Raw genomic sequence first — 26,872 nt, 5'->3', positions numbered from 1 at the left:
ATACTCTCTCTGGCTGCAGTTGTGTAACAGTTGCCTCTTTCTCTCGTGGAAGGGAGTCTGGTCTTGCTATTCACATCACAAACAATGCAGACCAGATCCCTTGGTCTTTGCAAATACGGGCAAAAACTGCCCGTGCTGAATCTCCTTTGCAAGGAGAGGCACTAGTCCTCCTGCTTGCAATGTATATTGTCTCCCTTTGTAGGTTCATGGATGTGCCTACTATGTTGACAACTCCTCTCTGGTAGCCTGCTCTCATTCTTAATCGCTTGATCAATGGGACCCTTATTACTACATTTCAAAACATGAAAAATACAATAGCAGATATCATAGCTAAAAATGCTCATGTACACCAAGGCAACCTTAGTTTATATTGTTCTAATGTTAAACATCATAGATGCTGCCCAATCTTAAATAAACTTTATATTTGGTCTCAATAGTCTAAACTTTGTATAACATGCAAACGAATGATATTAAGCCCACTCCGAACCTAATAGCACGGTGATAAATCACCTAATAGTTGATGTTACTAACCAGTAGTTAGTGTTACCAACCAGTAATTAATGTTAACAATCGAAACTCGACCCTAATTTAAAAACATCTCGCTATGTATCGCCTTCAACGTGATACTAGACAATCATAAAGTCGTTTTCAGAGAGTAATCAGCCATGCTTTTTCTCCACCTTTAAATGCGATGCGTGGGGTTGTCTTCCCTCGTATGTCTAAGTTTTTTAAGCCCACTACAAAGCGTTTAACCCTCAAAAGGATTTTTGACAATTCTACGGAATCAAGGGCCTAAATGGGTAAATAATAATTGTGGTCCAGCTGGCTGACACGTAAGCACACCAGATCAGCCAGCAACGGTCACTTCTGCCATGAGCCGGCGGCACAATCACTGCAGCCACTCACTGCTCACCACGTGTCCACCTACCTCCTCTCCCTGTCTTCCCAACGGCTATTTACTCTTTCCCCACCACGTCGACCACCTCGCCTGTCGCATTTCGTCTTGACCGCAAAAAAAAAAAAAAAAGAAAGAAAAAAACGCGCCACCTAACAACGAGAGAGGAGAGAAGCGACGAGCAAATCGAGAGGCGAGAAACCCTAATCGAACGCGCGAAGAAATGGGCAAGATTCTCTGCGACCCCTCCGCTGCCGCCGTCGCCGAGGCCCTGCCCCCGTCCCCTGCTCCCGCTCCCCCGCCGCAGCTCCTCGCGTGGCCGGCCCCCGCCCCCGAGCCCGCCACCTCGCCCACGGGATGGGACGCCGTCTGGGCGCTGGAGGACCAGCAGCGCCGCCGCCTTCACCGGATCTGGGAGCGGGGCGTAGCGTGGAAGCCCTCCCCGACGGACGGCGCTGAGGCGGCGCCGGCGCCGGTGGTCTTCCGCCTCGACCACGGCGGGGAGGTCGACGCCGACGGCAACTGCCTCTTCACCGCCGCCCGGACGGCCGCAGCCGCCAAGGCCGACGCGCGCGAGCTCAGGCACCGCGCCGTTCGCCGTTTCACCGAGGTCTACGCTGCCGCGGGGGACGACGACAGGGGCGCCGTCGACGCGGCCGTGCGACACCTCTACGCGCCGGATCTCAAGGCGGGGTGGGGCGTCCACGTCGTGCAGGAGATCAAGGTGCTCGCGCCCAAGGCCCAGCGCGACGCGCTCGAGACTGCCATCCAGGAGCTCGTCGATATCGGCATCCAAAGGTACCGCGCCGGCCGCCCCTCCCGGATCTAGACATCTAGTCTCCCTGGTCCAGCTCAAATCTTTGATTTTCCCGTCATGGTGTCATGATCTAAAGGACCCGCCTTTTTCTATTCTTTTGCTAATTATTTCGCCATTCCTGCTCCTAATCTAATCAGAAGAGCTGGTACAATGTCGCTATCTTGCCTTCTTGAAAGAAAAGGTTCTGTCCCCCCACCACCCCCATCACCACCACCAAATATGCTTGTTCTTGAGATCAAAGTTTAGTCATTTCAGGTTATTTACATTTAGCAATTCGTGATTCTTTACCTATTTCTGATGTAACCACACGCACATGCACAGATTGATGCGATCTTATGGCATCATGGAGATGCAATAATTCGCCTCACGACTTCACGAGGTGTCCTAGTATTGTATCCTTGATAAAATGGTCAAGGAAGGATGGAATCGTTGTTTTAGTGCTGTGACGCAAATGCGGATGTAGTGGGAGCAACCTGGACAAAGCATTCAATTTCCAAGAACATGCTGCCCGGCCTGTTAATTCCAATGCTCCATTTAGTACCGACATGCTTGACCCTGGTACAACTGTACATGTTAATCACAGAATCTCGAGTTATTATGTACTAATCAATTTAGGTTTCCTGTACCTTGTACAATCATGCCAACCTGCAAAGGTTGGCCTCTGCCCTCTGTGCTTCCGAAATCCAGCTATGTGCTTAGATGGCATCTTTATGTTGCTGACTGCCTTGCAGGGAAATTGCAGCTGAAACTATCTACAAGGAGGGATGTATCACTGTAAACAATGGAGATAGTTGGGTCAAGTACATGTCCATTTCTGGTTCTGCAGAGGATGAGCATGACATAATCACCATGCAGTACACAGAGGAGGGCTTACTGACAATCGATGAGAACAGGGATGGCCGTGCAGCTGCATTTGGTGATGATATTGCCATTGAGTGCCTGGCAACAGAGTTCAAGAGAGAAGTTTTCGTGGTAAAGTCTATGAATGTGTGAATTTATATGCATTTGACAGCTAGCACTTTGCAATCTGATCGGGCCATTTCGTTTGTGCGTTGATAGGTGCAAGCTCATGGAGCGGATGCAATGGTTGATGAGGAAAATTGCGTGTTCTTCCTCCCGCACCGTCCTAGAGGAGATATTTGTGAACCACCAATTTTTCTATTCATGAAGGGAACAGGTGTGTTGCAGATTGCGAATCTTGCTGTGCTTTCTTATGCAGATCAATATAAACTTCACAGCATACTTCAATCTTTATTCCTGTGTTTTCGTTTGCAATGCATCCATACTTAAGTAGATCTTTACTTGCAGCATGGTGTGGTGCTGGTGCTGACCATTATGAGCCTTTGATCGCCACTGTCCTCCAGCATGTTACTCCAGACAAGGCAGCTGTTGTACTTTGAGAATGACTGCTTTTTTTCGTTTTCTCCCTTAGTTTTTAGTCAGCGGTGGAGTTGAGATGATTTTGTTATCGGAGCTGGAGTGCTGAATTGAGGAGCAACATCTATGCTGAGATGATCAATCTAACTGTGCATTGCAGGGTCTTGCCTGCTTCTGAATCTGTGGTACCATGATTCACTTTTCGTGGTGATTTTTGTTGTTGTATGTTTATGAGTAGGTTCTGATTAGTGAGGATATTCGGGGAGTGGTAGGATACCAAATCTAGATTGATGATGCCTGATGTTGTGTGCCATTGTCGGCCGGCATTTTTGTATTGCCTATTGTGAGGATTTTTGGTTGCCTGTTTCTAGGAAACATCATGATTGGACATTTGAAACGGAATCAATTCCTTTTCAATGTTGGATTAAGGGCCTGTTTGGTAGAACTCTGATTCTGTGGTGAGAGTGATTCTGTGATGAAAGTAGGATGGGAGTGATTATGCGGTGAAAGTGATTCTTGAGAGAATATTGTGTTGAAATCGAGGAGAATCAGTCGGGAATCAGGTGAAAGTTAGTTTTTTCAGTTCCTACCTCGCTATACAAAACGGAAGTGATTCCCGCGCGGAATTACTCCCTGACCAACCTATTTAACAGCACTAGAAGCGATTTCAGTGTGGAATCAACTCTCAGAGCTCTATCAAATGAGATCTAACTGTATCTCCCAGTCTCAGACTCTCAGTTACTGCTCAATCTTCCTCAGTTGTAACAGCCTATAGTTATAGTAGAGCAAGAATAGACTGAAACATTCTAATTGTAATTTTGTGATATGGGATAATTATGATTCTAATTGCTTCGGTTCAACAAAGCGCAGTGGTAATGATGGTCCGATGCCGCAGGAGGCTCGTGGTTGCATCATACCTGAGGGCTAGGAGGAGCCAGACCACAAATAGCCACCGCCTTGAAGACAGGTTCTTCAAGTTCTAGCAATATTAATGTTGTCTCTCTAAAATTAAATAGTTGATCTTTCTCAAGTTCTAGCAAGATAACGCAATTGACCAGCTGCATGCTTAACAACAGCTACTAATTCCTTGATCATTTATATGCATAAGCTAGCTTTCTAAGCCATATACATTTTTGCATGTGTAATTTTAGGTGACAAGGTGAAACTAAGCACCTGAGCCCCACTTAGAGAATAGCTGCATCAGGTGAAAACTAAGCATCTGATGTCCCGATGAATTTGAGCGAATGTATGAAAAGGTGAGAGCTGTTGGATGTACATATATGAGGTCTCTGTATGTAATTACACCCGCTATTTGTCTACTAAAACTTTGCACTGTCTGTGAATTCAAGTGTAAGGCCCGGCATGGGGTTTCATCTTGTCCTGTTTTGCTCAACGCTGCTGATATTTTTGCTTTTCTTGTTCCGTATTCATATTTGTTATCAGAGTTGTGATTTCTGAACTTGTTATCACAGATTATTTGCCAATAGCAACTTGGTTTTCAATCTGAATTCAGCACATTTTCGTGCTATTTCCATGCTTAAGACATCTCAATATGTGGCAATCCTTATTATTGTTTTTCGACACTTCGCTCCGTAACAGCATGGTATTATCCGGCTTATTACCTGAGACTAAATTTTACAGGTCACAACGAAAAGTTGAATTATATCATCTGCCGAGAAATTTGGAATTTTGCCATTCTAAAGAGTGGGTTTCGTAGATTTGTCATGCTAAAGATTGGCTTCGCATAATTGCCACTCAAAAACACTGCCTCTTTGATTTTTTGCCATTATGTCAATTCATGGTATGTATAATGACCAGGATTAAATCCAACCTGCAAGGTGAACAATTCAGTTCACTGCTGAAATACATGCACGACGGATCTATACAAATCAAGGCGACCATTAGAATCACAGCTATTGTCAAACTAGAACAGCTATCCCTCATCTAAAAAATTGAATAGTCTTCAAACTTTTTTTTGCTGAAAGAGAAGGATTCTTGAGTTACAAAGGGGCAAACAGAGATGATCCTACACAAAAAGTTGCAAGGCAGTTCATGGTGCCAATACTTTTATTTCAAAGGAATAAGCAGCAACCCTATTTAACAAGAGAACAAAAGCAATTTTCCTGCATTATTGTTTGAGCAAAGGGAACAAGCAGTTTTCAGCACGAACACAAGAATTTCAGTGCCAAGAACAAACGATGTTGTCCAGAGTACAATATGTATTAGTTCCAATCAAATGGTGGTTATGGCAGCTTTTATTTAGTCTTCACCTTTTCAACTTGAACCGCCGCGCAGATTTTCTTCCAGCATCTTATGGCGATGAGTATTGGTATCACAACCCACGAACTGTTTGCGCCAATGAAGTAAGCCCAGAAGTAGAATGGACTGGCCCAGAAATTGAAGCCATCTAAGTATGCAGTAATGAAGTAAACCAAGCATCCATAGAGCTGACCCAAACAGACGGTGAACTGGAGAATATGGCTGTAAGACTTCCGAGATGCAATGGCATAGCTGCAGGCAGAAAACTTGTGGTAAGATGAAAATCTACATAGTTTGGTTTTGCATACAGTTTTAGTAGACAAGCAAAGGTGCCTGCCAGTGTACAGTTACATTCACACTAAAAAGCCAAAAACAAAGAAGGAAAGGAACATCCTTTGTGCATCAATTTGAATTTCTAAAGCCAAAACACGGAAGGAGCTGAATTCTTTGTGGGTGTACTTGATCCCCAAACAAGTAATGTAAATATATACAATTTCAACCAAACTACTGTCTGTGTTTTTAGAACACTAGAGAAAAATAGGTAAAATCATATGGTAATCAAGTTTGAAAAATCAAAATTAATGTCAAAAAAATCATGGAGCTTATAAATTACATGCATAAATTTCGCGAGCTCACTCAGTCTCAGGCTAGGCACAACACATTTCCATTGAAGTAGGTTATTCTTGTCGTCCTAATGTTCCCCTCTAAATTTAATTAAATCATTATCAGTCATCACTCTTGTTTATTTCAGGGCATGTAAATCCACTCATAGATAAACATAAAACTCCATTTATTCATGATTTATTTGATTCATAGGCATTACATTTTCTCTCCTGCCTCTTAACAGGAGGGTGGTGATCTGATATGAAGATCAAGGCCTAACAACTGAAAGAAAAGTTTAATCGCCAAGTTCCCCTGTGCCTTATCTCAAACATGATAATATGGTATTGCAATACAGTCTGAATTCTGAATGATGCGTAACCCCATCACAGAGCCAGGTTTGATTGAATTTCATTAGCAACAGATAACTAGAAAGGACATATATTGATCAAGAAACAAAGTAGGTTGCCTATATAGAAGTAAGCCGAGCAGAAGATGAGAAGACATACACTGCAAGCAGTGATGCAGGGCCTTCCAATACAGCGGTGATTCCTTCAACTGTCAAAGTTGCCGTGTCCCTAGCGACATACCTGGAGTCGCCTTTGCTGTACTCTTTCCCTGGGCAAGGCAGAACCCACCCACTGTTATGTTGGTTCCTCTCAGCAAGTATGCATTTTGATTTGGGAGGATAATCACGGCTGCCAGCGAGAACTTACAAACTTCATCGAAGTAATTGGGGTTCTCCCTCTTGAAGAAATGAGGGGTGAAGACGAAGGTTCCCTCGATGATGATGTGGGTCAACCCGGTGAACGCCCACCAGCACATGAGCAGACGATCGGTCTTGGATAATCTGCCACATCTTCCTGCAAGCAATTACACGAGTAGCTGAGAATCACATCCAATCTTGGATCTTGTGTCTTTAATTTCTGATCAAACAAACGAGCGCACTAGGCAAGATTCCAACTTTGGACACTGGAATTTCAATTTCAAGAGGGAGGGACGGCATGCTCAGCGATGGATCGGAGGAAATAGGATGGCGAGATTGATAGATGGGGGAGGTACCGGAGATGAGCCAGACGGCGAGGATGACGAAGAGGGAGGTGCCTAGGTAGGGCACGAGGATCTCGCCCTGCGACAGCTGCAGCGGCACGAACCCTGGGAGTTGCAGCTCCGCTGGCGCGTAAGGGTGACCCATTGCCGTCTGTTCGATCTTCTCCTCGGCCTTGCCGCCTGCTCGATCTTCTCCTCGGCCTTACCGCCGATCTGGATAGAGTCTCTGCAACAGTAGCAAGCGGCAGCAGGCTGGTTTATACTAATGCGAAGCACGACTGCACGAGACGAGCACAGGACGGCGTTTTCTAATGGACAGTTGAAGAGGATGCATGAGCTGGATGGGTATGGGTATGGGTAAGGGCCCATTTGTTTGGTCCGTGACTTGCGCAACTCCCGAAACTTTATTTTTAAAAGTAAAAAGGTAAAGAATTGTCGTTAAAAAAATGAGCTTTCAATACATACATATGTTTATTAGTTTTCTAAAGTCTTTAAAATGATTACTTATCTCATAATCATTTAGGATAACTTAAAGAGCTATTTTTTAAAAAAAAAAATAAGTTTATTCCCCCTCTTTTTAAAATTACTTGACATATCAGATTTTTCTAACTAAACATCTAATTAATAATTAATTAAAAACCAGCACTGAAGAGGCCTTATGCAAAATCTATTTTTGGCTAAGTAGTTCAGGAAGGAAGTGGTGCTACACCTACCTTCAGTGTTTTGAGGCTACTGTTCTCCCAACTGAAGGCACACATTTCTTTTTACTCCCTAGGCTAACCATTCTCTTTCTTTTCCTCATTGCCCATGGCTTTCATCGTCCTCATCCTCTCTCTCTGCTCGCTCCCATTCAGTGACGTCCCTAGCGAATCGCGATTTCCCTCCGCCTCCACCCGGTCAGAGCGCCGCCACTATTCCCTGAGCTCCTCTTCTCCGATTCCTTCCCCTGCTGTGCTCCGTTCCCCAGCCGCCATATTCTACCCTCCTCTGCTGCTGGCGCAACACGTGCTGCCTGCGCGCGGACTGCGTCGACGACGGCGACTGCTACGAGGAGCTGCCGGTCTCGGTGCCGACGTCCCGTGGGCGCTGTCCAGGGACGACGACGCGCTGAGCGCAGGAGGAGAGAGCGCGTACGCAATGGAGCAGCCGGTGCTGGCGCCGCCGCAGGCTGACGGCGGCGTCGGAGCAGGGTTGTGGTCGTGGCTCTAGTTTGTGTGTCGGTCTACGGGAAAGTGGCTGGTCCGTTCCGGTCGTAAGGTGGACGGATCGGTGCAACAATCTCACGCGTCGTGCCGAAGTGTTCGATTACTAGATTGCCCGCTCTGTGTTTCCATCTGATCTGATGTTTCAAGTGTGAGAGATGAGTTTTTACCAGTATACGTATTTCTACAAATCGAGCCCCCCCCCCCCCCCCCCCAGTAAATCTCTGTGGTGAACTAGTGATATGGTTGTCATGTTTTGTGCAATTGTATTCTGAACCCTGTGGTACCGACAAACAGTGCCATTGCCACACAGGCAAGTACCAGCGTTGCCGCATCCGGTGCTTCACGGGATCCGGATCCCCTGACTTCAGACCTCTGAAGTCACAAGTGAACAGTAAAGTGTGAGTAGGTGAACAGTACTGTAGCAACGGTTCCTGTTACACTGTAGCAGTACATCTGATCCATCCATCCATTATCCAACGGTGCACGGAAGTTTGAAGTCACCTGGATGAAGTCAGAGGATCCGAATCCTGCTTCACGGGGAGTCATATTTGTTGAAAGTGTTAGTTGGTTGAGCCTATCTAGAAATATTAAGTTAGTTTCTGTTTAGTTAGTAGATGTAAGAGTTATGATTGTGATTAGTTGTTGTATGAAGATAATTTTATAATATTGAAAAGTGAGCTCGTCTGCATGACTTAGATGTATAAACCTATATTTGTCAGGTCAGACTGTGAAGTGAAGCTCGAATCGAGCTTCATTCTCGGGTCATACTGAGGGCATATATGTGCGTCCACGGGTCAGACTGTAACAATGAATGCGGACAACCAAAAACGTTTTTTCTTGTGATTGTACATATCCAATAGACCAGGTTAAGATAAAATCATGCAATCAAACACACCCTTAGCCTATCTCAAAATATTATTTTGAACCATGGACAGCTGATTAATTGCATGCTTAACTACAGCCACCGATCCCTTGATAGTATATAATTAAATTGGCCAGTGTAAGCATGGATGTGTGATTGTGCAGTGAGAAGGGATACGATTAGTGAGAGGATGAGGCTGCTGCAGAGCCTAGTTCCTGGTTGTTACAGGATTGCAGGAAAGTCTCTATGTGCAAGCACTGCAGAACCAGGTTGAGGTAACTATGTATTTCTCTCTGTTTTCTTTTTGGCTGGAAAAAAATCAGCAACATCTTATGTCTCGATTTTCAGTTTCAGTCGTTGAAGCTTGCCTGCGAGGACCCAGTTATGTACAATCATCAGTTTGGAATGGCGCGGGTGCAGTGCTTGGGCCAAGCCGGCCAAGCATCTGCCAGTGATCCGCATTTCACGTTTTTCGATGGCAACGTCAGCGATTCAGCATGCTGGACGCAGATGCAGCCAGTGATCTGCAGCTCACCTTTTTGCAGGAAGGCCGAAGGCGGCGGCAGCAGTCGTGTGATGAACATGATGCCACATCTGAGTCAAAGCAGAGTACGTACGGTGTCATGTGTACGAGCTCCTCCTTTGATGAGTAGTAGAGATCAATCAGAAGGGGAGCAGCTAGCCTATAGCTTCAGCTTCATCAAGTTGGTTTGCTAGTAATTAGTTTCAGATACTACTTACTAGTAGTGCATGTCTGAAACTAAACAATGCAAATCAGCATGTTTACGCACCTGAATGCCCGTATGATGCAGGGATCCACAAGCAAGCCGCATATATCAGTATGTGTTCTGCTACTGCTGTAATATAGTTTTCATCCCCGACAGCAACTCGGTCGCAACGAAGGATGCGTCCAGGTTCACACGTGCACATCAGCTCGCTCATGTATGTAGCAAAAGCTTCCAATAGAGAACTGGAAAGGAGACAGCCCAATCGTCTCGAGTGCTATACAAGGCTCAACACAGATCACTTCATTTCTATGCAACTACGACCATACGACTACTGTAGACCGATCAAGCAGACATACTACGGAGTACAACCTCACGAAGGAACAGTTTTTTTTTTTTTAACCAGACATACTACGGAGTACAACTCCTTCAGCTGCTGGACTCGATTCAGTTCAGGATTTTGTTTTATCGTTTTACTGAGAGTTCTTTCTCAAAAGGCCTATGTTTTACTGAGAGTAGGTGCCTCGCCAGCTAGCTTAGTCTAGCAAGATGTCGATCGATCGGCTCGCTACTTGCTTGTTCAGGGAACGGATCGGATGCAGACTGCCGCAGCATATTCCATCATCAGACACAAGCCATTCGGTTCAGTAGTACAATTTGATCTTAATTTCTACACACAGGCACAGCTGACACAACCCAAGACGTGTGTATATATATATATATCTGCTGCTACATACGTACATAGCATGGGCTGCTACATATATATATTCGTAGATACCATTACGAATATATATATATGTATGTATGTATGTATCTGCTGCTACATACGTACATAGCATGGATGGATCATCCGCTGCTTCCATTCCGAGAGAGATTCGTCAATGGGCCAGTTCCCTGGAGACGCCGGCCTGGTACGGCGCCTCGCAGAACTCCCCGCCCAGGTCGTCGCAGGCCTCGCCCGGGAACACCCTGCAGTATAATTGCACGCAATTCATTTGATCGTCAGCAAGTGCCAAGTGGACATTATAATTTGCCCACTAATGTGTAGATGAAATGATGACAAAAACAACAACATATGCTCCGAGCTTAATTATACACTTGGTCTCTAGTAATTAAGCACTCCAGTTACTAGTAGAAAAAATTAGGTACTTATATCGGAAAATACTACTGCGAGGACCACATGTGAGCCTTGGGACCTCATTTCATAGAGACATGAATGATATTTTTCAATTTAGGAGATCTTTGCCATTGGTATTTTCCAAATTCACCCTTACTAGTATTCGTGCATGGATAATGATTGGTAAGTTTTGTTGGTCGTGGTTGCTTACGTTTTCGGCTCGTCGTAGGAGAGGTAGTCTCTCTCCACCTCCTCCCTCCTGCTTGCGTCCACGGCCGCCGCATCGGCGAGCTTAGTCTCCGGGAACATCTGCACGCTGCACGCATCCCCGCCGAGCAGCTCGCAGGCCTCCATGGGGAACACCCTGCAGCATCACGCATACGCATGCACGCGATCATCTCTCCAACAGTCGAAGCAAGTTCACTTGACATCGAGAGATCAAGAGGGCATGCGCACTCACGAGGAGCTTGAGCTGTAGTCGACCTCGACAGGCTCCGACGCGACGACGGCAGCCGCAGAGGCACGAAGGCTCCTCCTCGCTGCCGGGACAGCAGCCACCGCCGTGCTCCTCGCCACCGGCCTGCCCTTGACGGGCAGCACGGCCGAGAACCCGACAGCAGTAGCGGCGGCCTGCATCTTCTGGTCTGAACTTCTTTTCTGTGATCAAGTGTTCTAGGAGCTAGCTAGTGAAGTGGCAGCTTAGTTCCGTATGATCTGGAAGGCTTATCTATCTCGTGTGGAGCTTCCAAGCCTGTGTGAGACTCCTTATATAGTTCCGTGCCATGGAGGTCCCTTGTTTGGATAAGATCCGGGTATGTGGTATCCCCCCATTGGTGACCTGGATCACTCTTGGAGCAAGGGGACCCACCCCCATGCCTGACCATTTTGAACCCTTTTGTATCCATGTAAAGATATTTCTACCATTGATCCTGATGGCAAGAAGAGAACAAACTGCTCAGGATATTTTCCCTTCTTCCTTTTGTTCATTTTGTTTACTTGTCTTGAACAGTTATTGGCGTATGGTTATTTTTAATTGCAAACAAGCACAATTCAAGTGACAATTAATAGATAAAAATTCCAGGATGAAAAAAAAAAACCCCATCAGGAACAAAGCGTCATTGATCTGTTGCGGTTAATCTCCGTTAAACAATCACAACTCTTAACAAGGGAACAGGAAAGAGCGGCAGCGACAGCAACTCAGCAAGTATAATAAACTGAAGCATTACCATGAGAAAAGGGTACATCAGATTGTTCAGACTCAGACGCAAACCACAGAGTTTGCACATCAAGTTAAGATCAAGATACAACGAAATTTCTAACTGCGAAGTGATGCTCGAGGCATCGCTGGCTATCCTAGCTCATCCTCCTGCACTACATCAGATAAGAAGCAAGCAACCCTTAGCAGTCAGAACCACCTCAACCCAAGCAAACTTCTAGTTGATTAGATGGTTCATGTAAAACATGGTCTTTTTAGTTGCCTATCAAAAATAAAGCAATCACGGAAAATGCATGAAACATGCGAAATGATTTGGTAAATAAAAAATTTATAAATTGTGTGCTTCACTGTTCACCCAACCCAAGAGTGTGATTAGTTGCCCGCATGGGAGTAGTCTGACCTGGTAGATACGTATAATCTTAAATAAAATTATGTTTGGTTGTCCATGTGTATTGTTCCAGTTTAGCCTGGCAGATACAAATGCACGCCCACAGTCTGAGCTTGCATTCGCTTATGCAGGCGGCCTCACTTGTCAGTGTCACAAAATTATTTTCACACGAGCTACCAATCACAATCTTAATTTTTGAATCTGCTCATATAGCCTTAGATTCGATCAACTAAACAGAAACTCGGTTTAGGCTGTCTAAACATATACAACTAACCAAACACTTTTCTTTTCAACAAATATAACCCCGCTCATCTTGTATATACGGCTCATATGGGTAACCAATCACACCTTAAGGTCTCTTTTAGATTATAGGATTTTTTTTTTCTCAAATTCTACGTTTTTTCTGTAAAATTAAACTGATTCTTGTGAAATTCTCGTACCATTCCTATAAAATTCCTACGTTTTAAAGGAGTCCTTAGTGCATAGGAGAGATTAAATATATTTTGACTTGCTTGTTGGTTTACTCCCGAGGAAACAAACATCAGAATAACGGTACGCAAAGTTAAGAATGCCGTTGCAAATAATCACCTGCTGCCAGCTTGCTGGGACTGCTGCAGGGCGAGTGGGTGCAGCAGGTAAGTTAAGGTCGGCATCAAAATCAGCTTCTGGTTGAAGATATGACGGGACTGCAGCTGACTCAAACTCTATATCAGCCTCCAAAGCATCCAGCTCTGCAGTGTTCAAGAAAAATAATAATAATGACAGCAAACAGAGGATTCCCTCCACAAAGTATGCAATAACCAGTGCCAACTAGACCCAGAAATAAAGAGGTCTAAGAGCAAGATGGCAAGGAAGAAAAGAAAGGCCATTTAGGGCATGAATCTATGTTATCATTTAGAACCATTAATGAATAACCATACTGCCTTGTGATGGACCAAAAAAACATCGAAGCTCGAAGCTGATAGAGTTTTCATACTGCCAAGATAAAATTACAGGTTCCACACCCCCCATCAGTTCTTCTTCATCAACGTCATCAGGGATGTTGTAGCTTCTACCAAGAGTTTCTTGTATCTCTCATTGCTCACGTCCATCAGATCCGTCATTTCATCTTGCATATTCTAGAAATTGCAGGAATGAGTAAATACACTTCAGTCACCAAAAAAAGGAAGGGAGAGTAAGCAACAAATTGAAAATAAATAAATCAGGAAATACTAAAGGCAGTCCATCAAGCATCCCCCAATTTGGGTGATGTTGTAGGATTGGGCAATTTATTGTGTCGATACTAAATCACTCAGAAAGTTAGCCACAATAAAAGGCTGAAGGTTCCACGATGTAGGTTACATTAGTGCGATATAGCCAATTCGAATGATCAGCTCCAAAGATGGAAGGATCCTGAAGCTTCTGACCTATTTGATGCTAGACCTGCAATATCCATAAGAAACTATTCAATACCCAACTCATCCCTTCGCCCAATGTCCTTACCGCCAGTGCTCATCTAGCATTTTGGGAAACTTCCAACAATGAATCAGAAGTACACAAATGCAGCGAAGAAATAAATATTACAAAATCTGAAAGTGCTGGGAGCAAGTGAAGGATAGCAAAACATACATCTAGTCATCTATGTCCTCAATCTTGACCGTTTTCATCATTCCCTTGAGCTCTTTGTTTGCAGCCTTCATTGCATTCATCTGAGAAAAAACACTCAATATAAACTTGAGCATTCTGAACACGAATGAACTTGCTAAAGGCGAGCTTCGAGGGATGTTACAGTCTGCTGAGCGTCTTTGAGGCCGTCGGCAGCGAAAGCAACTTGGTCGAGATTATAGGTTTGATTGTAAAGCATGTTGCGCTGTTCCTCGTACCTCGGAGGCAAATGGGCAATGTCAAATCGATATAAACGGATAATGGCTGCCTGCTACTAGTATTTGAGTGAGATTGCAACTTGGATGATCCCTAGAATTAAGCAGGAATAGCAAGCAAGCAGACAAGAAACAGAAGTGGAAGTGATTGTAACAGAAATGGATGACTGGTGAGAAATTGGGACAGAATCCGCTTCAAAGCGTAGAGAGGTTCAAAGAGTACAGTTACACGCGCTTGTGCTTGAAAGTCGGATGGCGCGTGCATTGATGGCTTCCTGGGAAGGGTCGGGGCGGGTCTTGCGGATCTGGTCCTTGTACCTGGCCAGCTCCTCGTCCAGCCTCTTGATCTTGTCGTCCACCGACTCGGCCCGCTTGTTTATGTGCCGGCAATTTGCATCAAATCGACTGATTCGTCGCGCATTCGAGACCAAATCATCAAAAGAGGGATTGGTTGCACATTGCCCACGAATCAACGCAGTTGCTACTACGAGCGAGAGAAGGAGAGTGGCAATAGCAGCAGACAAGAGACCAGTGACCGACTCGCTCGGCGGCGTCCTCGATGGAGGGCGGCGGTCCCTTATTCTTGGCCCCGAAGATCTTCTTCATCTTCGCTCCCTGTCGGTGGTTGCCGCCGTCGGAGGAGACTAGGAAGAGGAGGTGTCAGGCTCTTGTGGAGCGGGGGAAAGTTTTCGAAATTGAGATGTTGACGGGGGGCTACGAGTCAAAAAGTAAAACTTTCCGTTAGTAATAAGCTAAATACGTGGGTTCAGCTATCTCAAATTTTTATTTTTAAAAATACTATTACAACATCCTGTATCACTATTACAGCATCCCTTATTATTTTATCTCCAGCAGCTACCTATTTTATACTTGTATTTCTCTTTTTCCCCTCTAGTTCCGCGGTCAGCCTCTGTGAACAGTATTGCAACAGTACCCGATCGTGTTTCCCTGGTCCGGGCTGTACTGCTGGAGTGTTGCTACAGTAACTGCGCACTATTCTCTTCGTACCCATGTAGCGCACTGTAGCATAGAAACCAATTTTACTGAATATGATTTTCAGTGCTACAGTACCCCCACAAAATACTTGGAGCCGAGGGTGTTTGGCTAATTTTCTCCGGCAAACGGCCCCCTTAATTACTTGCAGTGAATGGAGAGAAACAACCTTCCGCGATGACTAGTAGGACATTCCGGTCAAATCAAATCGGTTTGCCATGGCATGCATGCTCAGCTCGCTGCAGCCTGCGCGGGTCATTGGCAGACGAGGTGAGGTCATGTGCAGGGGAAGAGAAGGAAGGGAAACAAGCCAAGGCCAGGCCAGGCCATCCCACGATGAAACTGAAATGAAGCCACCATGCAGTTAACCGGGCGCCCGCGTCGTCTCCTCCTGTCCTCTTCCTCCTCCCCGAATTAACTGAGCCGGGGGCGTTGGTAGCTGGGCGACTCACCAGTCACCATCTCACAAGCCCAGCCATGCTCCGCTCGCGAATTTAATGGGGCGAGGGCAATCGTCGTCCTCCTCTTCTCTGGCTTGGCTTGGCTTGGCACGGCAGGGCACACCCTGATGCTCCAACTCGTATCTCGCCGTGAATCCTGATGCCCGTGCCCCATGGACGGTCATGGTGCGTGCGCGGCACCACACTCCCTCCTCGCGACGACCCCTCCTCTGCACTCCACTCCACCCCTGCCACGTGCCTTGCGAGCGCCACAGGCATGCTTGCTTGCATGCCTATGGCTCCAGCTCTGCAACACTAGCACACAGCTCGATCGATCGAGAGTAAGCTAGCAGATCACTGTTCATGCTGTCCTCTGTCCTGTTACTTCCGCCTCCGTAACTGGACTACACCACCCGATCTCGTACGGCCGATCCGATCCATCTTGCGTGCTGGTTGGTAGGTACTGTTAGAATATGTGTCGAATATGTGTACATGGTAGGTTACAGATAGACTTGAGTTGTAATTGGGTGGGACTAGGATTAGAGTTGTAGTCGAACTCTAATTCCGGCCTTTAAATAGAAGGCACCACCGTTGTAACCAGGGCAAGACGAAATAGTTGGGGAGGAGCGCCCGTAGTCATGCCCCGAGGATGTAGGCAAGTTGGCCGAACCTCGTTAAAAAATATCGTGTCTTGTGTGTTGATCTTGTGCTTGGCTTGATGATCCTGGTGATACTTCCGCTAAATTCCTAACAAGTGGTACCAGAGCCATGAAGAAAGATCAAGGGAAGGCACGAGGATATGTTCCACACCGCGCAAGGCTTGCACTGGTCCGGGGAAGGACGGCGCAAGGTGGAGCATGGCGGCGATCGACGACTCGATCGGTGGATTCGGACACTTCGAGCGTGGCGGCTTGAACCGTCCGATGGGCTACATCAACGGGGATCCGTCCAGACGTGGAGATCGGGTTGATAGGGGCTGGTGGCGACTGTTCGATAGGGGTCGGTCAGACGTGACGGCCAGTTTCGACGGTGCGGCTGGAAAACGTTGCGGACAAGGCGGCGACTTCGACTCACGGTCTGATTGATGGGTGGTCAATCTAGATTGGAGCGGCTGTTGTTTGCTCAAGGTGGAGCAGCGACAGCGGTGACAAAAGCGCACGGTGGACTTCAGAGATTGTGAAGGCGTTCGGGAGGTGCGATGTGATCGGTTTGGACTCGTGCGTGGCGTTGGCGTGTTGGCTGCGGCGACTTCCGTGGTGGCGTGTGACGGCCAGGAGATAGCGCACGCGTGCTGATGGAGCCGAGACGCGTGTTGACGGAGACGGCGCGTGGAGTCGAGTGCAGGCCAAAGCATGCAAGGTGGCTCGGTCTGGATTGGCTCGTGCGGCTTGCAGCTTGTGCGTGCTATGGAGGTGCATGCATGCATGAGGCTGAATAAAGAAAAAAGATGCATGCAGTCATATGCAGCGGTCAAACATGCATAGGAATACTTGGATTAAAAAAAATTAAAGTATGTATGTTGCATGTCCATTGACATGACGTGCATGCATGTGATTATGGAATGGAAAAAATGCAGCTGCATGTTTGCGGATTGGACTCGGCTGGAGCACAGCTTGGTCGGCGGAATCAGACGGCAACTCAACGTGTTGGCTCGGGAGACGTTCAAGTGTGACCATAGGTGCATGTGGCCGAATAAAAAACAAAACAAAAAAGGACTGTCACGTACGGGAGTCGAACTCGTCGGGTGGCGCGGATATTGTCACAGAGATAGGACACGGTCGCGTTAGTTCCTGTGGATAGGCGCACAGAAGAACCAGAGTGGCTGGCTCGGTGCGGTAGGCCCAGGTAGGCTCTGCCACGCAGCATGCATGGCTGAGGCAGCTGGTCCAGGTGGCTGAATTAGTACCGCGCGGCAGTCAGCATTGATCGGCTCGGTTCCAGAGGCCTAGAAAGCTCGGCTGTGGCATTAATAAAGAGGCGGGTTCGTGATGCTGGAGTTCGTGTTTGGATCGGTTTCAGCAGGCGTGTTCGGCTCGGTAGCATGGACATGCAATCGGGAAAGCAGCTAGTTTTATCGGGATACGCATACGGACATGAGTCTGAACAGTACTCGGTTGACTGAGACTCCGATCAGGACACGAAACAGGTCGTTTTGGAGTCGGTTCGGAGGATGCGACCCGGGAAATAAATACCAACGCAACAAAGTACAGCAAAAGAAGCGCAGAGAACGCAGAGGCAACGGAAGTAGAAGTCTATAGGATTGTGGAAAAATTGCAATTGTGCTGTTCGTGAACTGTTACTTGTGACGGTTGACGGTGAACGGCGGGCGGCGATCGAGCGGGTCGGCTTCGTCTTGTGCAAGCGGCGTGGCAGTCGACGGGGCTTGAGAGCGGCAGATCGTGCACGGGCGGTGTACGAGGCGGGCGTACGCGCGGTTCGGCGGGGCGCAGGTACGAGCGTGCGGAGGCGCGTTCAGCACACGTGAGCGGGATTCGGCGGTCTGCGGCAACAGGCAGATGGCGTCGATGGCTTCCAAATTCGAGGTGATGAGATTTGACGGGACTGGCAACTTCGGGCTTTGGCAAACAAGAGTGAAGGACTTGCTGGCGCAGCAGGGGATCCTGAAGGCTCTTAGCGATAAGAAGCCAGTCACGGTAGATGATGACAAGTGGGAAGAGATGCAAGCACAAGCGACGGCGACAATAAGGTTGTGTCTCTCCGATCAGATCATGTACCATGTCATGGATGAAACATCACCTAAGAAGATTTGGGATAAATTAGATGATCAATTCATGTCCAAGACATTGACTCGGAAGCTGTATCTGAAGCAAAAACTGTATGGGCTGAAGATGCAGGAGGGGTCAGATCTTGCTGAGCACGTAAACGTCTTTAATCAAGTTGTCGCTGATCTTATGAAGGTGGAGGTGACAATTGATGATGAAGACAAGACGATTATTCTTCTGTGTTCCTTGCCAAGGTCTTATGAGCACTTGGTCACAACATTGACGTATGGTAAAGAGGCAGTCAAAGTGGATGATATTCTTGCGGCGTTGTTTGCTCATGAACAAAGGAGGAAGAACAATACTGATGAGAGTTCATCTGGAGATGCTTTTTTCGTCAAAGGTGATCGAGGCAGGGAGACTAACAAGAAAAAGAAGAAGAAGGGGCCACAGTGCTATAAATGCAAGGATTGGGGACATGTAAGGAAAGATTGTCCAGAACTGAAGAAGGGCGTGGCAAATATTGTGGTTTCCAAGAAAGGTGACTCGGATAGTGATGGTGATCTTCTCGTACTATCAAGTAAAAAGTCTTGTGGTGAAGCATGGCTGTTAGATTCGGCGAGTTCATATCATGCAACATCAAACAAGGAGTGGTTCTCTTCATACTCTGAAGGTGATTTTGGTCTTGCTCGCTTGGGAGATGACACGGGTTACCGTGTTATGGGAGTCGGCAATATCAAACTAAAGATGTATGATGGACAAGAAGTGCTACTTGAGGGTGTGCGGCATGTGCCGGGACTTAGGAAGAATCTAATATCGCTTGGATTTTTGCATGGAGAAGGTTGGCTATATCAGGCGATGTCAGATAAGAAGACCTTAAATGTGATGCAGGATGGCAAGACTGTGATGATAGGTGAGAAGATAGGAGGTCATCAGTATAAGCTGAAAGGTGAAGTCATGAAGGTGGGAGCTGCAAATTTTGCGGAATACGTTCCTAGCGGCGAGGCATCCTCGTCGGACTGTTCAGGATGAGCAGCAGAGATAGACAGCTCAAGTCTAGGTACACGGAGGTTCACACATGGCAGACTCAAGTTGGCGTGCATATTCGTCAAGGTGGAGTTTGTTGGAATATGTGTCGAATATGTGTACATGGTAGGTTACAGATAGACTTGAGTTGTAATTGGGTGGGACTAGGATTAGAGTTGTAGTCGAACTCTAATTCCGGGCCTTTAAATAGAAGGCACCACCGTTGTAACCAGGGCAAGACGAAATAGTTGGGGAGGAGCGCCCGTAGTCATGCCCCGAGGATGTAGGCAAGTTGGCCGAACCTCGTTAAAAAATATCGTGTCTTGTGTGTTGATCTTGTGCTTGGCTTGATGATCCTGGTGATACTTCCGCTAAATTCCTAACAGGTACCATACCACCAGTGCCAGCAACAGAGATGCTGTGATTATTCTCGGGCCAGAACGGAGCTGAATGAAACCACGCACGATCAAAAGGCCCCTTTCGAATCTGCATCGTCACGCTCTCCCCACTAGCTAATCCTAGTGGAGCTTTATACTCCATACACCACTCGCTCCTCGTAGTTTTTACAGGTGTTGTCGAGCAGAGGAGAGTGGCGGCTCTTTTCTTGTGCCGTTTGTCATTTGCGGTGGTTGCGATATGATCATGGGATCATGCGATTGTGGTTGTGGTCTCACCGTACCTAGCAACTACTCCATGCTGTCCAGTGTCCACTCTTGAATCTTGATCGATCATTTCGGTGGTTTCGTCTCTCCGACCTGCTTTTGCAGCTAGTATCATTTTGGCGGTTGAAGCACGTATAGTAACACTGCTCCTGGTGGCCGGTGCAGCTCAGGAACCCTGGTACTTTTCTGCTCATTCAGGTGCGCTGGCTTCGCTTCTTGTATGGGACAGTTCAGACTTCAGAAGTTGAAACCCCGAAAATAAAATTAGTTCTTTTGATGCAGTACCGCCGGAGTTCATTCATGGAGGCAGCATAGCGAGGCTGCTTGACAGATTTTTAGTTACTGCAGTGTGCAGTTCCCGCAGGGAAGGAGGAGGGGTCCCCGTCGTCCCTCTTCGTCCTTGTCGCACTAAATGCTGCTATTAACTGACTGCTAAATGCTGAGCCGTGGTGGCGAGCTCCATTAATAAATGCTTATATATGTGTATCTCTTCAGGCAGGACTGGCCATGCTTGCTTCAATTCTTGGTGAGGACGAGGCTGCCGCCCAGCTGATCTTGCAAGGCTGCTGATCACATGTTCCCTTCCCCTGTTCTTGCAAAGATTTGGTAATTCTTTTGCTCGGATGGCTCCGGCGGCCGTGATGGAGGTGGAAGCAGCACCTGCGGCAGCCAAGGAGATCAAGTCGCCGGAGGTGCTGACGAGCTCGCTGTCGTCGCTGCAACGCAAGAAGCTGGGCGCGCACTTCCTGGAGAGCGACGAGCGCCGCTTCTCCGGGAGGCGGGCCCTCGGAGGCGGCTATGACCCGCCGTCCGCGGCCGGCACGACGCCGGTCAACATAAGGGGCGAGCCCATCGCCGACCTGTCGAAGACCGGCGGGTGGGTGGCCGCTTTCTTCATCTTCGGCAACGAGATGGCGGAGCGCATGGCCTACTTCGGGCTCTCCGTGAACATGGTGATCTTCATGTTCAAGGTGATGCACCGGCCCTTCACCAGCTCCGCCAACGCCGTGAACAACTTCCTCGGCATCTCCCAGGCCTCCTCCGTGTTCGGCGGCTTCCTCGCCGACGCCTACCTCGGCCGCTACTGGACCATCGCCGTCTTCACCACCATCTACCTGCTCGGCCTCATCGCGCTCACGCTGACCGCCAGCGTGCCGGCGCTCGTGCCAAGCCAGGCCGGCTGCGACAAGCTTGCCATGCTGCTGGGCGCGTGCGCTCCAGCGGAGCCCTGGCAGATGGCGTACCTCCAGACGGCGCTCTACATCACGGCGTTCGGCGCCGCGGGGATCCGCCCCTGCGTGTCGTCGTTCGGCGCCGACCAGTTCGACGAGCAGAGCCCCGGGTACAAGCGCCGGCTCGACCGCTTCTTCAACCTCTTCTACCTCGCCGTCACGCTCGGCGCCATCGCAGCCTTCACGGCGGAGGTGTACATCCAAATGCAGCACGGCTGGGCGGCGGCGTTCGGCACGCTGGCGCTCGCCATGGGCGCTTCCAACGCGCTCTTCTTCGTGGGCACGCCGCTGTACAGGCACCGCGTGCCGGGGGGCAGCCCGCTGACGAGGGTGGCGCAGGTGCTCGTCGCCGCCTTCAGGAAGAGGAACGCTGCCTTCGACAGCGGCGACTACGTAGGCCTCTACGAGGTCGCCGGCGCCAAGTCCGCCATCCGGGGGAGCGCCAAGATCGAGCACACCGACGACTTCAGGTAACATCCCAATCCGTTCGATGCAGAAACGTACGCTCAGGATTCAACCAACTCCAAGTAAGTTGATCGCTCACTGATGTCGCGCGACCGCGACACGCCATGTGATGTCTCCAGGTGGCTCGACAAGGCCGCGCTGCAGCTGGAGGGCGACTTCGCCGGCGGCGAGGAGACGGTGAACCCATGGCGGTTGTGCACGGTGACTCAGGTGGAGGAGGTGAAGATCCTGCTGCGGCTGTTGCCAGTGCCGGCGTGCACGGTAATGCTGAGCGTGGTGCTGACCGAGTTCCTGACGCTGTCGGTGCAGCAGGCGTACACGCTCAACACCCACTTGGCGGCGCTGCACCTCCCCGTGGCGTGCATGCCCGTCTTCCCCTGCCTCGCCATCTTCCTCATCCTGGCCTTCTACTACCAGACCTTCGCGCCGCTGGCCCGCCGCCTCACGGGCCACCCGCACGGCGCCTCCCAACTGCAGCGCGTCGGCCTGGGCCTCTTCTTCTCCATCCTGTCCGTCGCCTGGGCGGGGCTCTTCGAGCGCTACCGCCGCGGGCACGCCATCCGCCACGGCTACCTCGCTCTCTTCCTCACGCCCATGCCGGACCTCAGTGCCTACTGGCTGCTCATCCAGTACTGCCTCATCGGCGTGGCCGAGGTGTTCTGCCTCGTCGCGCTCCTCGAGTTCCTCTACCAGGAGGCGCCCGACGCCATGCGCAGCGTGGGCTCCGCGTACGCGGCCGTGGCGGGCGGGCTGGGGTGCTTCCTGGCCTCGGCGCTCAACAGCGCCGTCGACGCGGCGACTGGCGACGCCGCGGCGGGGCGGCCGTCGTGGCTGGCGCAGAACATCAACGTGGGAAGGTTCGACTACCTCTACTGGTTGCTCGCCGTGCTCAGCACACTCAACCTGCTCGTCTTTCTCTACGTCGCCAAGCGATACAGGTACAGGGTCAGGGTCGACGCGCAGGGCACGGTTAACAAGCAGTAGCCATTGGCGCGCGAGGTCTCGCCGGAAGGATTTGGATCTTGTTTTGCTTTTTTTTTTATGGAGATTTGAAACTTGTTGGGAGACACTAGTTGTTGCCTCTCCTGTTGTAGGCTGTACCAAAGCATCACAAGGAATACCATAGCATTGGTTGTTTTTTTTTTTTTGGAAAATTCTCTAGCCAAATGTTTCCACAGTCATGACAAACATTTGTTTTAAATTTTGAAATGATGTCAAGCAATTCGTTCACTGTATATGCGAGGTGTGCCGCTAAAGTAAAGCTGGCCAATTGAGCCAGCACGAGGGCCGCTACTGTAAGTATGGCTTAAGGCACGGCACACCTTGTCGGGCTATGCTGGGCTAAGGCCATGCCCCGCGTGCCTCAGGCTAACACGGTATAACCCGATCTTAAGTGGACCGTGTTTAGGCCTAAGGCTCGGCATGGCACGCCTTGTTTGGCTAACCCGGGCTAGACAGCTCATTTGGCCAGGTTTGTGTGCCGCCAGAGGACGTTCTGTCCATTTTTGGCAAATAAGCGTCCATTGCATCAGTTCCATGCGTTCACGTGCTCCAGCGGAGACATGGACTCACGAACACGGCGCTGTTCCTGCTGAGTTTCTGAAGCAACTGAAACTCCAATACCATGTCAAAGACCGGCTGGGCGTCTGAGCCTCATACGTAAATGCAATCAACGCTCTTGAGATCATCGCCTAACCCTTGACTGTCGGAAGAGCTGCTTCCATGCTGATATTAGCACACCTTCTTGACTGCATCTGCAGGTTTGGGCTGGAAGCAATAGAGATGAAAGCATCAGGATTTGATAATTCGAGTGATTTCTAATGGTCAGAATAGTGTGTGGACACAGATCATGTGCAACTTTTGCAATTGTTACTGATGAGTGTTCTGGTGCTCATGCTCAAGAAATGTGGATGCATAAATAATACAGTCAATGAATCAAGCTCATAAATGGTAAGTGGACCTAGGCAAAATGCATACACCCTGATCGCTAGATATCGTATCTCATTCGAACAGCACTGTATATTCTGATTCTTTGGATGCAATTCAGTATTTCATTGGCAGGGATTTACCAATTTAAATTCGACCACTGCAATACTACTCTAATATTATCAATTGATAGCCAATTACATATTGAACCAAATGTTCTGTAGACAACAATTATGTGGAGTAATTTCAATTCATGCCCATTTGATCTTCCTTGCAAATAGTTCTCGACTAAAAGCAAATCTTCAACAAAACCTAAATGTAAATCCATGATTCAGCACAAAATTACATGTACAGAAAAGTTCATAACCCTACCTCGTTAGTGGTGCGAAATTTTATGTCGCAAAGATCACTGGATGATACAACAAAGAACCACCATCGAACTGCTGACTGTTTATCAGTATTCCCTGATTGCTTCAGCTTACTGTTCATCGATCATTTCCTAATTGCTTCAGCTTTGCTGCAACCTGCCTCGTTGATGGCCGAACAGCTACAGATTCTGAGGTGGATTATAAAAGCAATCTTTAGCATTTCAGTCAATGTATCCTTCCGTGCTGTATCGCAAAGTCCTTGAGAGAAGAATTCGCTGGTGTTGTCTTCCTGCATCAGCATCCGTCCCCATGATACAATTGTAAAACCATTGCAAAACTGTGAGAATGAGGGATCCAAAGACCTCTTGCCCGACATCAACTCCAGGAGAACAACTCCAAAACTGTAAACATCAGCGTTGTCAGAGACTCTGCAAGTGGTTGCATACTATCAGTCTTGCCAAACCAAAATCCGACAAGTAAGCATTGAGCTCCTCATCGAGGAGGATATTGCTCGGTTTGATGTCTCAATGAATTATCCGAGGTGTGCGGGAGCAATGAAGGAAAGCTAGTGCTTGTTTTTTTAGATAATAGAACAAAGTTCCAGCCTTTACCATCCGGCGATGGTACACAGCTGTGCGTCAATCACAAAACAAGCCATACGACTCAAGTGCTTACAACGAAGCGGGGAATAAAAAACAACAAAGTTTAAGCCCAACAAAGGTGAGCGACCAAACGACTGAAAAGGAACTAAAAGCTACGCTTCAATTCGATTCCGGAAGCACCAACCAAACTTTGTGAAGACCGCCATCAATATTGTCTCCAAGTCTCTGCACCCACGTTTGAACAACGGGCGCTCCTCCTTCTTATGCAGCATAGACCATTGTCGAATACAGTAAGTCGCCTTGAAGATTACCTGTAAATATGTATTAGACTTAACCTTGTTAAAAACCACTTCATTCCTATTCAACCATAAAGCCCAACAGAGAGCAGCAGCCCCCAACAAAATCTGGTTTCGAAGCCTAGGACCAACACCATTCAGCCAAGAACCAAACATATTAGAGATACTAGTGGGTGGTTGAATTCCAAAAGTAGTGTGCACCGCATTCCAAACAAATCTCGCAAAATGGCAATCAAAAAACAAATGTTGAATAGTCTCTACGGCGCTACAGAAACAACATTTAATATCACCTTGCCAATTTCTTTTTGCTAAATTATCTTTAGTAAGAGTAACTCCCTTTATTAAGTACCACAGAAAAACCTTGATTTTCAGCGGTACCTTTAATTTTCAAAGTGTGTTATTTTCCTTTAGAATTCCTTGCTTAATCATAGACCTGTACATAGACCGGACTGTGAAAAAGCCATTCTTTGTTAAATTCCATCGAAACAAGTCTGTACCCGGTTTGAGATTGACCGGGACAACTTTGGACACCACGTCAAACCAAGAGTTCAGATTAGCGTTTACCAAACCTCTCTTGAAAGATACATTAAGTGGTACAGTCCGTAGGACATTTGCCACCGTATCATCCTTTTTTCTTACAATTTTAAAAAGATTAGGATATACCTCCCTAAGAGGTTTGTCTCCCTAAGCGGGGAAAGCTAGTGCTTGTGCAACACCCACAGCTATCTTGTGAACCTCAGTCCAGGACGCCTTTCTACTTCCCATTTCATGTATGAACGTCTCGAGGTTCGCACCGGAGAGATAATTGTAGATCAGGAAAGTGTCTGATTCTCCGACATGGTACCCAATAATTGTAACGAGATTCCTATGCTGAATTCTTCCAAGTGTTCTGATTTCCGCATCAAACTGCTGGAGACCTTGGAAACGCCCCATGGCTAGCCTCTTCACAGCTACATGAAAACAAGGAACCAGTTCAGCCTTTAGGTGGCACGAAAACCACCTGTTCCAATCAAGTTCTGGATGCTAAAGTTGTTGGTTGCTCGGATAAGGTTTTCATAAGTAAGCTCAGGAGGGGCATCAGTGAACGTCACAACTCACAACTGCTTTTGTCCTCAAATTTGAAATCTGGGCTCGTTTCCTTCTTTCACACACAAAGAACAGAGGATCACTGATAAATCAAGTTGAAATATATCTTGGTTTATTTGTGATGACTAAGTTGAAATATATCTTGGTTTACTTGTGATGAGTGATTGATATTGATATTTATTTAGTTTGATGATTTTCGGTTTTGCATGAGCTTTGATGTGATTTAAGTTGATTTGGGATTTTATTTGAGCATATTGATTATGGACTAACTGTAATTGGAGTTAGAGATATGTGTTTGCTTGTCTCATGGTGTGCAGGTGATGGATGCAACTTGGCAGTCGATGGCGGGATGATCGGAGCTAAACGGAGTGTTTGGTGCCGGATGATCAAGGAGACCGGATAGAGTCAAGAGTGATTCTAGCTGAACACGTAGAGGTTAAGCAAAGCATGAAAGCCGGATAGAGACAGCATGTTGACGAAGTCAAGCGAAGGGGATGTCAGTATAAGTAATAAGGCGAACCGAGAGATCGAGAACGGGAGAGACTTACCGGCGGTCAAGATTGCATGACGAAGTACACGCGTTAACATCGAAGCGCTTACTTAAGGTGTAGGCAAGACGGTGAGTCACGTTTTGATAAACGTGCAGGCGGTTTCGCGGTTTGGTCTCAAAACCGTGGGAGGACTGG

The 26,872-nt window shown here is 47.7% G+C and overlaps 4 protein-coding genes and 1 long non-coding RNA gene across 6 annotated transcripts; 2 read left to right on the top strand and 3 right to left on the bottom strand.

The window, feature by feature from the left end:
* The first annotated feature begins 981 nt into the window (after window positions 1–981).
* Window positions 982–3,509, top strand: LOC133908667 (uncharacterized). The gene is made up of 4 exons (XM_062350793.1): window positions 982–1,693; window positions 2,444–2,684; window positions 2,772–2,889; window positions 3,021–3,509. Exons 1-4 carry the CDS (start codon window positions 1,119–1,121, stop codon window positions 3,110–3,112), a joined length of 1,026 nt encoding a protein of 341 aa, XP_062206777.1. The 5' UTR covers window positions 982–1,118; the 3' UTR covers window positions 3,113–3,509.
* A 1,607-nt stretch (window positions 3,510–5,116) lies between these two features.
* Window positions 5,117–7,305, bottom strand: LOC133908676 (probable 3-beta-hydroxysteroid-Delta(8),Delta(7)-isomerase). Its single transcript, XM_062350804.1, has 4 exons — window positions 7,011–7,305; window positions 6,665–6,811; window positions 6,458–6,566; window positions 5,117–5,600 (listed from the first exon to the last, which is right to left on the bottom strand). Exons 1-4 carry the CDS (start codon window positions 7,141–7,143, stop codon window positions 5,345–5,347), a joined length of 645 nt encoding a protein of 214 aa, XP_062206788.1. The 5' UTR covers window positions 7,144–7,305; the 3' UTR covers window positions 5,117–5,344.
* A 3,172-nt stretch (window positions 7,306–10,477) lies between these two features.
* LOC133908653 (light-regulated protein, chloroplastic) lies at window positions 10,478–11,658 on the bottom strand. Its single transcript, XM_062350773.1, has 3 exons — window positions 11,368–11,658; window positions 11,119–11,271; window positions 10,478–10,759 (listed from the first exon to the last, which is right to left on the bottom strand). The coding sequence occupies exons 1-3, from the start codon at window positions 11,541–11,543 to the stop codon at window positions 10,669–10,671; spliced, it is 420 nt and encodes a 139-aa protein (XP_062206757.1). The 5' UTR covers window positions 11,544–11,658; the 3' UTR covers window positions 10,478–10,668.
* A 453-nt stretch (window positions 11,659–12,111) lies between these two features.
* Window positions 12,112–15,030, bottom strand: LOC133908660 (uncharacterized). The gene is made up of 4 exons (XR_009908242.1): window positions 14,280–15,030; window positions 14,120–14,199; window positions 13,100–13,933; window positions 12,112–12,273 (listed from the first exon to the last, which is right to left on the bottom strand). It is a non-coding gene; the product is annotated as an uncharacterized LOC133908660 (long non-coding RNA).
* Window positions 15,031–20,053: 5,023 nt separating this feature from the next.
* On the top strand, window positions 20,054–23,051 carry LOC133908638 (protein NRT1/ PTR FAMILY 6.1-like). Of its 2 annotated transcripts, XM_062350755.1 has the most exons (3): window positions 20,054–20,409; window positions 20,494–21,913; window positions 22,028–23,051. In XM_062350755.1, exons 2-3 carry the CDS (start codon window positions 20,835–20,837, stop codon window positions 22,890–22,892), a joined length of 1,944 nt encoding a protein of 647 aa, XP_062206739.1. In that variant the 5' UTR covers window positions 20,054–20,409; window positions 20,494–20,834; the 3' UTR covers window positions 22,893–23,051. The 2 variants fall into 2 exon arrangements, with proteins under 2 accessions (XP_062206739.1, XP_062206746.1); XM_062350762.1 differs by lacking the exon at window positions 20,054–20,409 and having other exon boundaries at window positions 20,468–21,913.
* The last annotated feature ends 3,821 nt before the right edge of the window (window positions 23,052–26,872 follow it).

Source organism: Phragmites australis, chromosome 1 (genome assembly GCF_958298935.1).
Source record: "Phragmites australis chromosome 1, lpPhrAust1.1, whole genome shotgun sequence".
In the NCBI taxonomy this organism is placed as follows: Eukaryota; Viridiplantae; Streptophyta; class Magnoliopsida; order Poales; family Poaceae; genus Phragmites; species Phragmites australis.
This window is presented reverse-complemented; position numbering and strand designations above follow the sequence as displayed.

Excerpts from the sequence above, each read along its gene's own strand:
- LOC133908667 (XM_062350793.1), top strand. The coding sequence starts at position 1,119 with ATGGGCAAGATTCTCTGCGACCCCTCCGCTGCCGCCGTCGCCGAGGCC. Across the intron at positions 2,685-2,771 it reads TCAAGAGAGAAGTTTTCGTG|GTGCAAGCTCATGGAGCGGA; the intron begins GTAAAGTCTATG and ends GTGCGTTGATAG. Across the intron at positions 2,890-3,020 it reads TCTATTCATGAAGGGAACAG|CATGGTGTGGTGCTGGTGCT; the intron begins GTGTGTTGCAGA and ends CTTTACTTGCAG.
- LOC133908676 (XM_062350804.1), bottom strand. The coding sequence starts at position 7,143 with ATGGGTCACCCTTACGCGCCAGCGGAGCTGCAACTCCCAGGGTTCGTG. Across the intron at positions 6,812-7,010 it reads CGCCGTCTGGCTCATCTCCG|GAAGATGTGGCAGATTATCC; the intron begins GTACCTCCCCCA and ends AATTGCTTGCAG. Across the intron at positions 6,567-6,664 it reads CAATTACTTCGATGAAGTTT|GGAAAGAGTACAGCAAAGGC; the intron begins GTAAGTTCTCGC and ends TGCCTTGCCCAG.
- LOC133908653 (XM_062350773.1), bottom strand. The coding sequence starts at position 11,543 with ATGCAGGCCGCCGCTACTGCTGTCGGGTTCTCGGCCGTGCTGCCCGTC. Across the intron at positions 11,272-11,367 it reads GACTACAGCTCAAGCTCCTC|GGTGTTCCCCATGGAGGCCT; the intron begins GTGAGTGCGCAT and ends GTGATGCTGCAG. Across the intron at positions 10,760-11,118 it reads TCCTACGACGAGCCGAAAAC|GGTGTTCCCGGGCGAGGCCT; the intron begins GTAAGCAACCAC and ends ATTATACTGCAG.
- LOC133908638 (XM_062350755.1), top strand. The coding sequence starts at position 20,835 with ATGGCTCCGGCGGCCGTGATGGAGGTGGAAGCAGCACCTGCGGCAGCC. Across the intron at positions 21,914-22,027 it reads GAGCACACCGACGACTTCAG|GTGGCTCGACAAGGCCGCGC; the intron begins GTAACATCCCAA and ends TGATGTCTCCAG.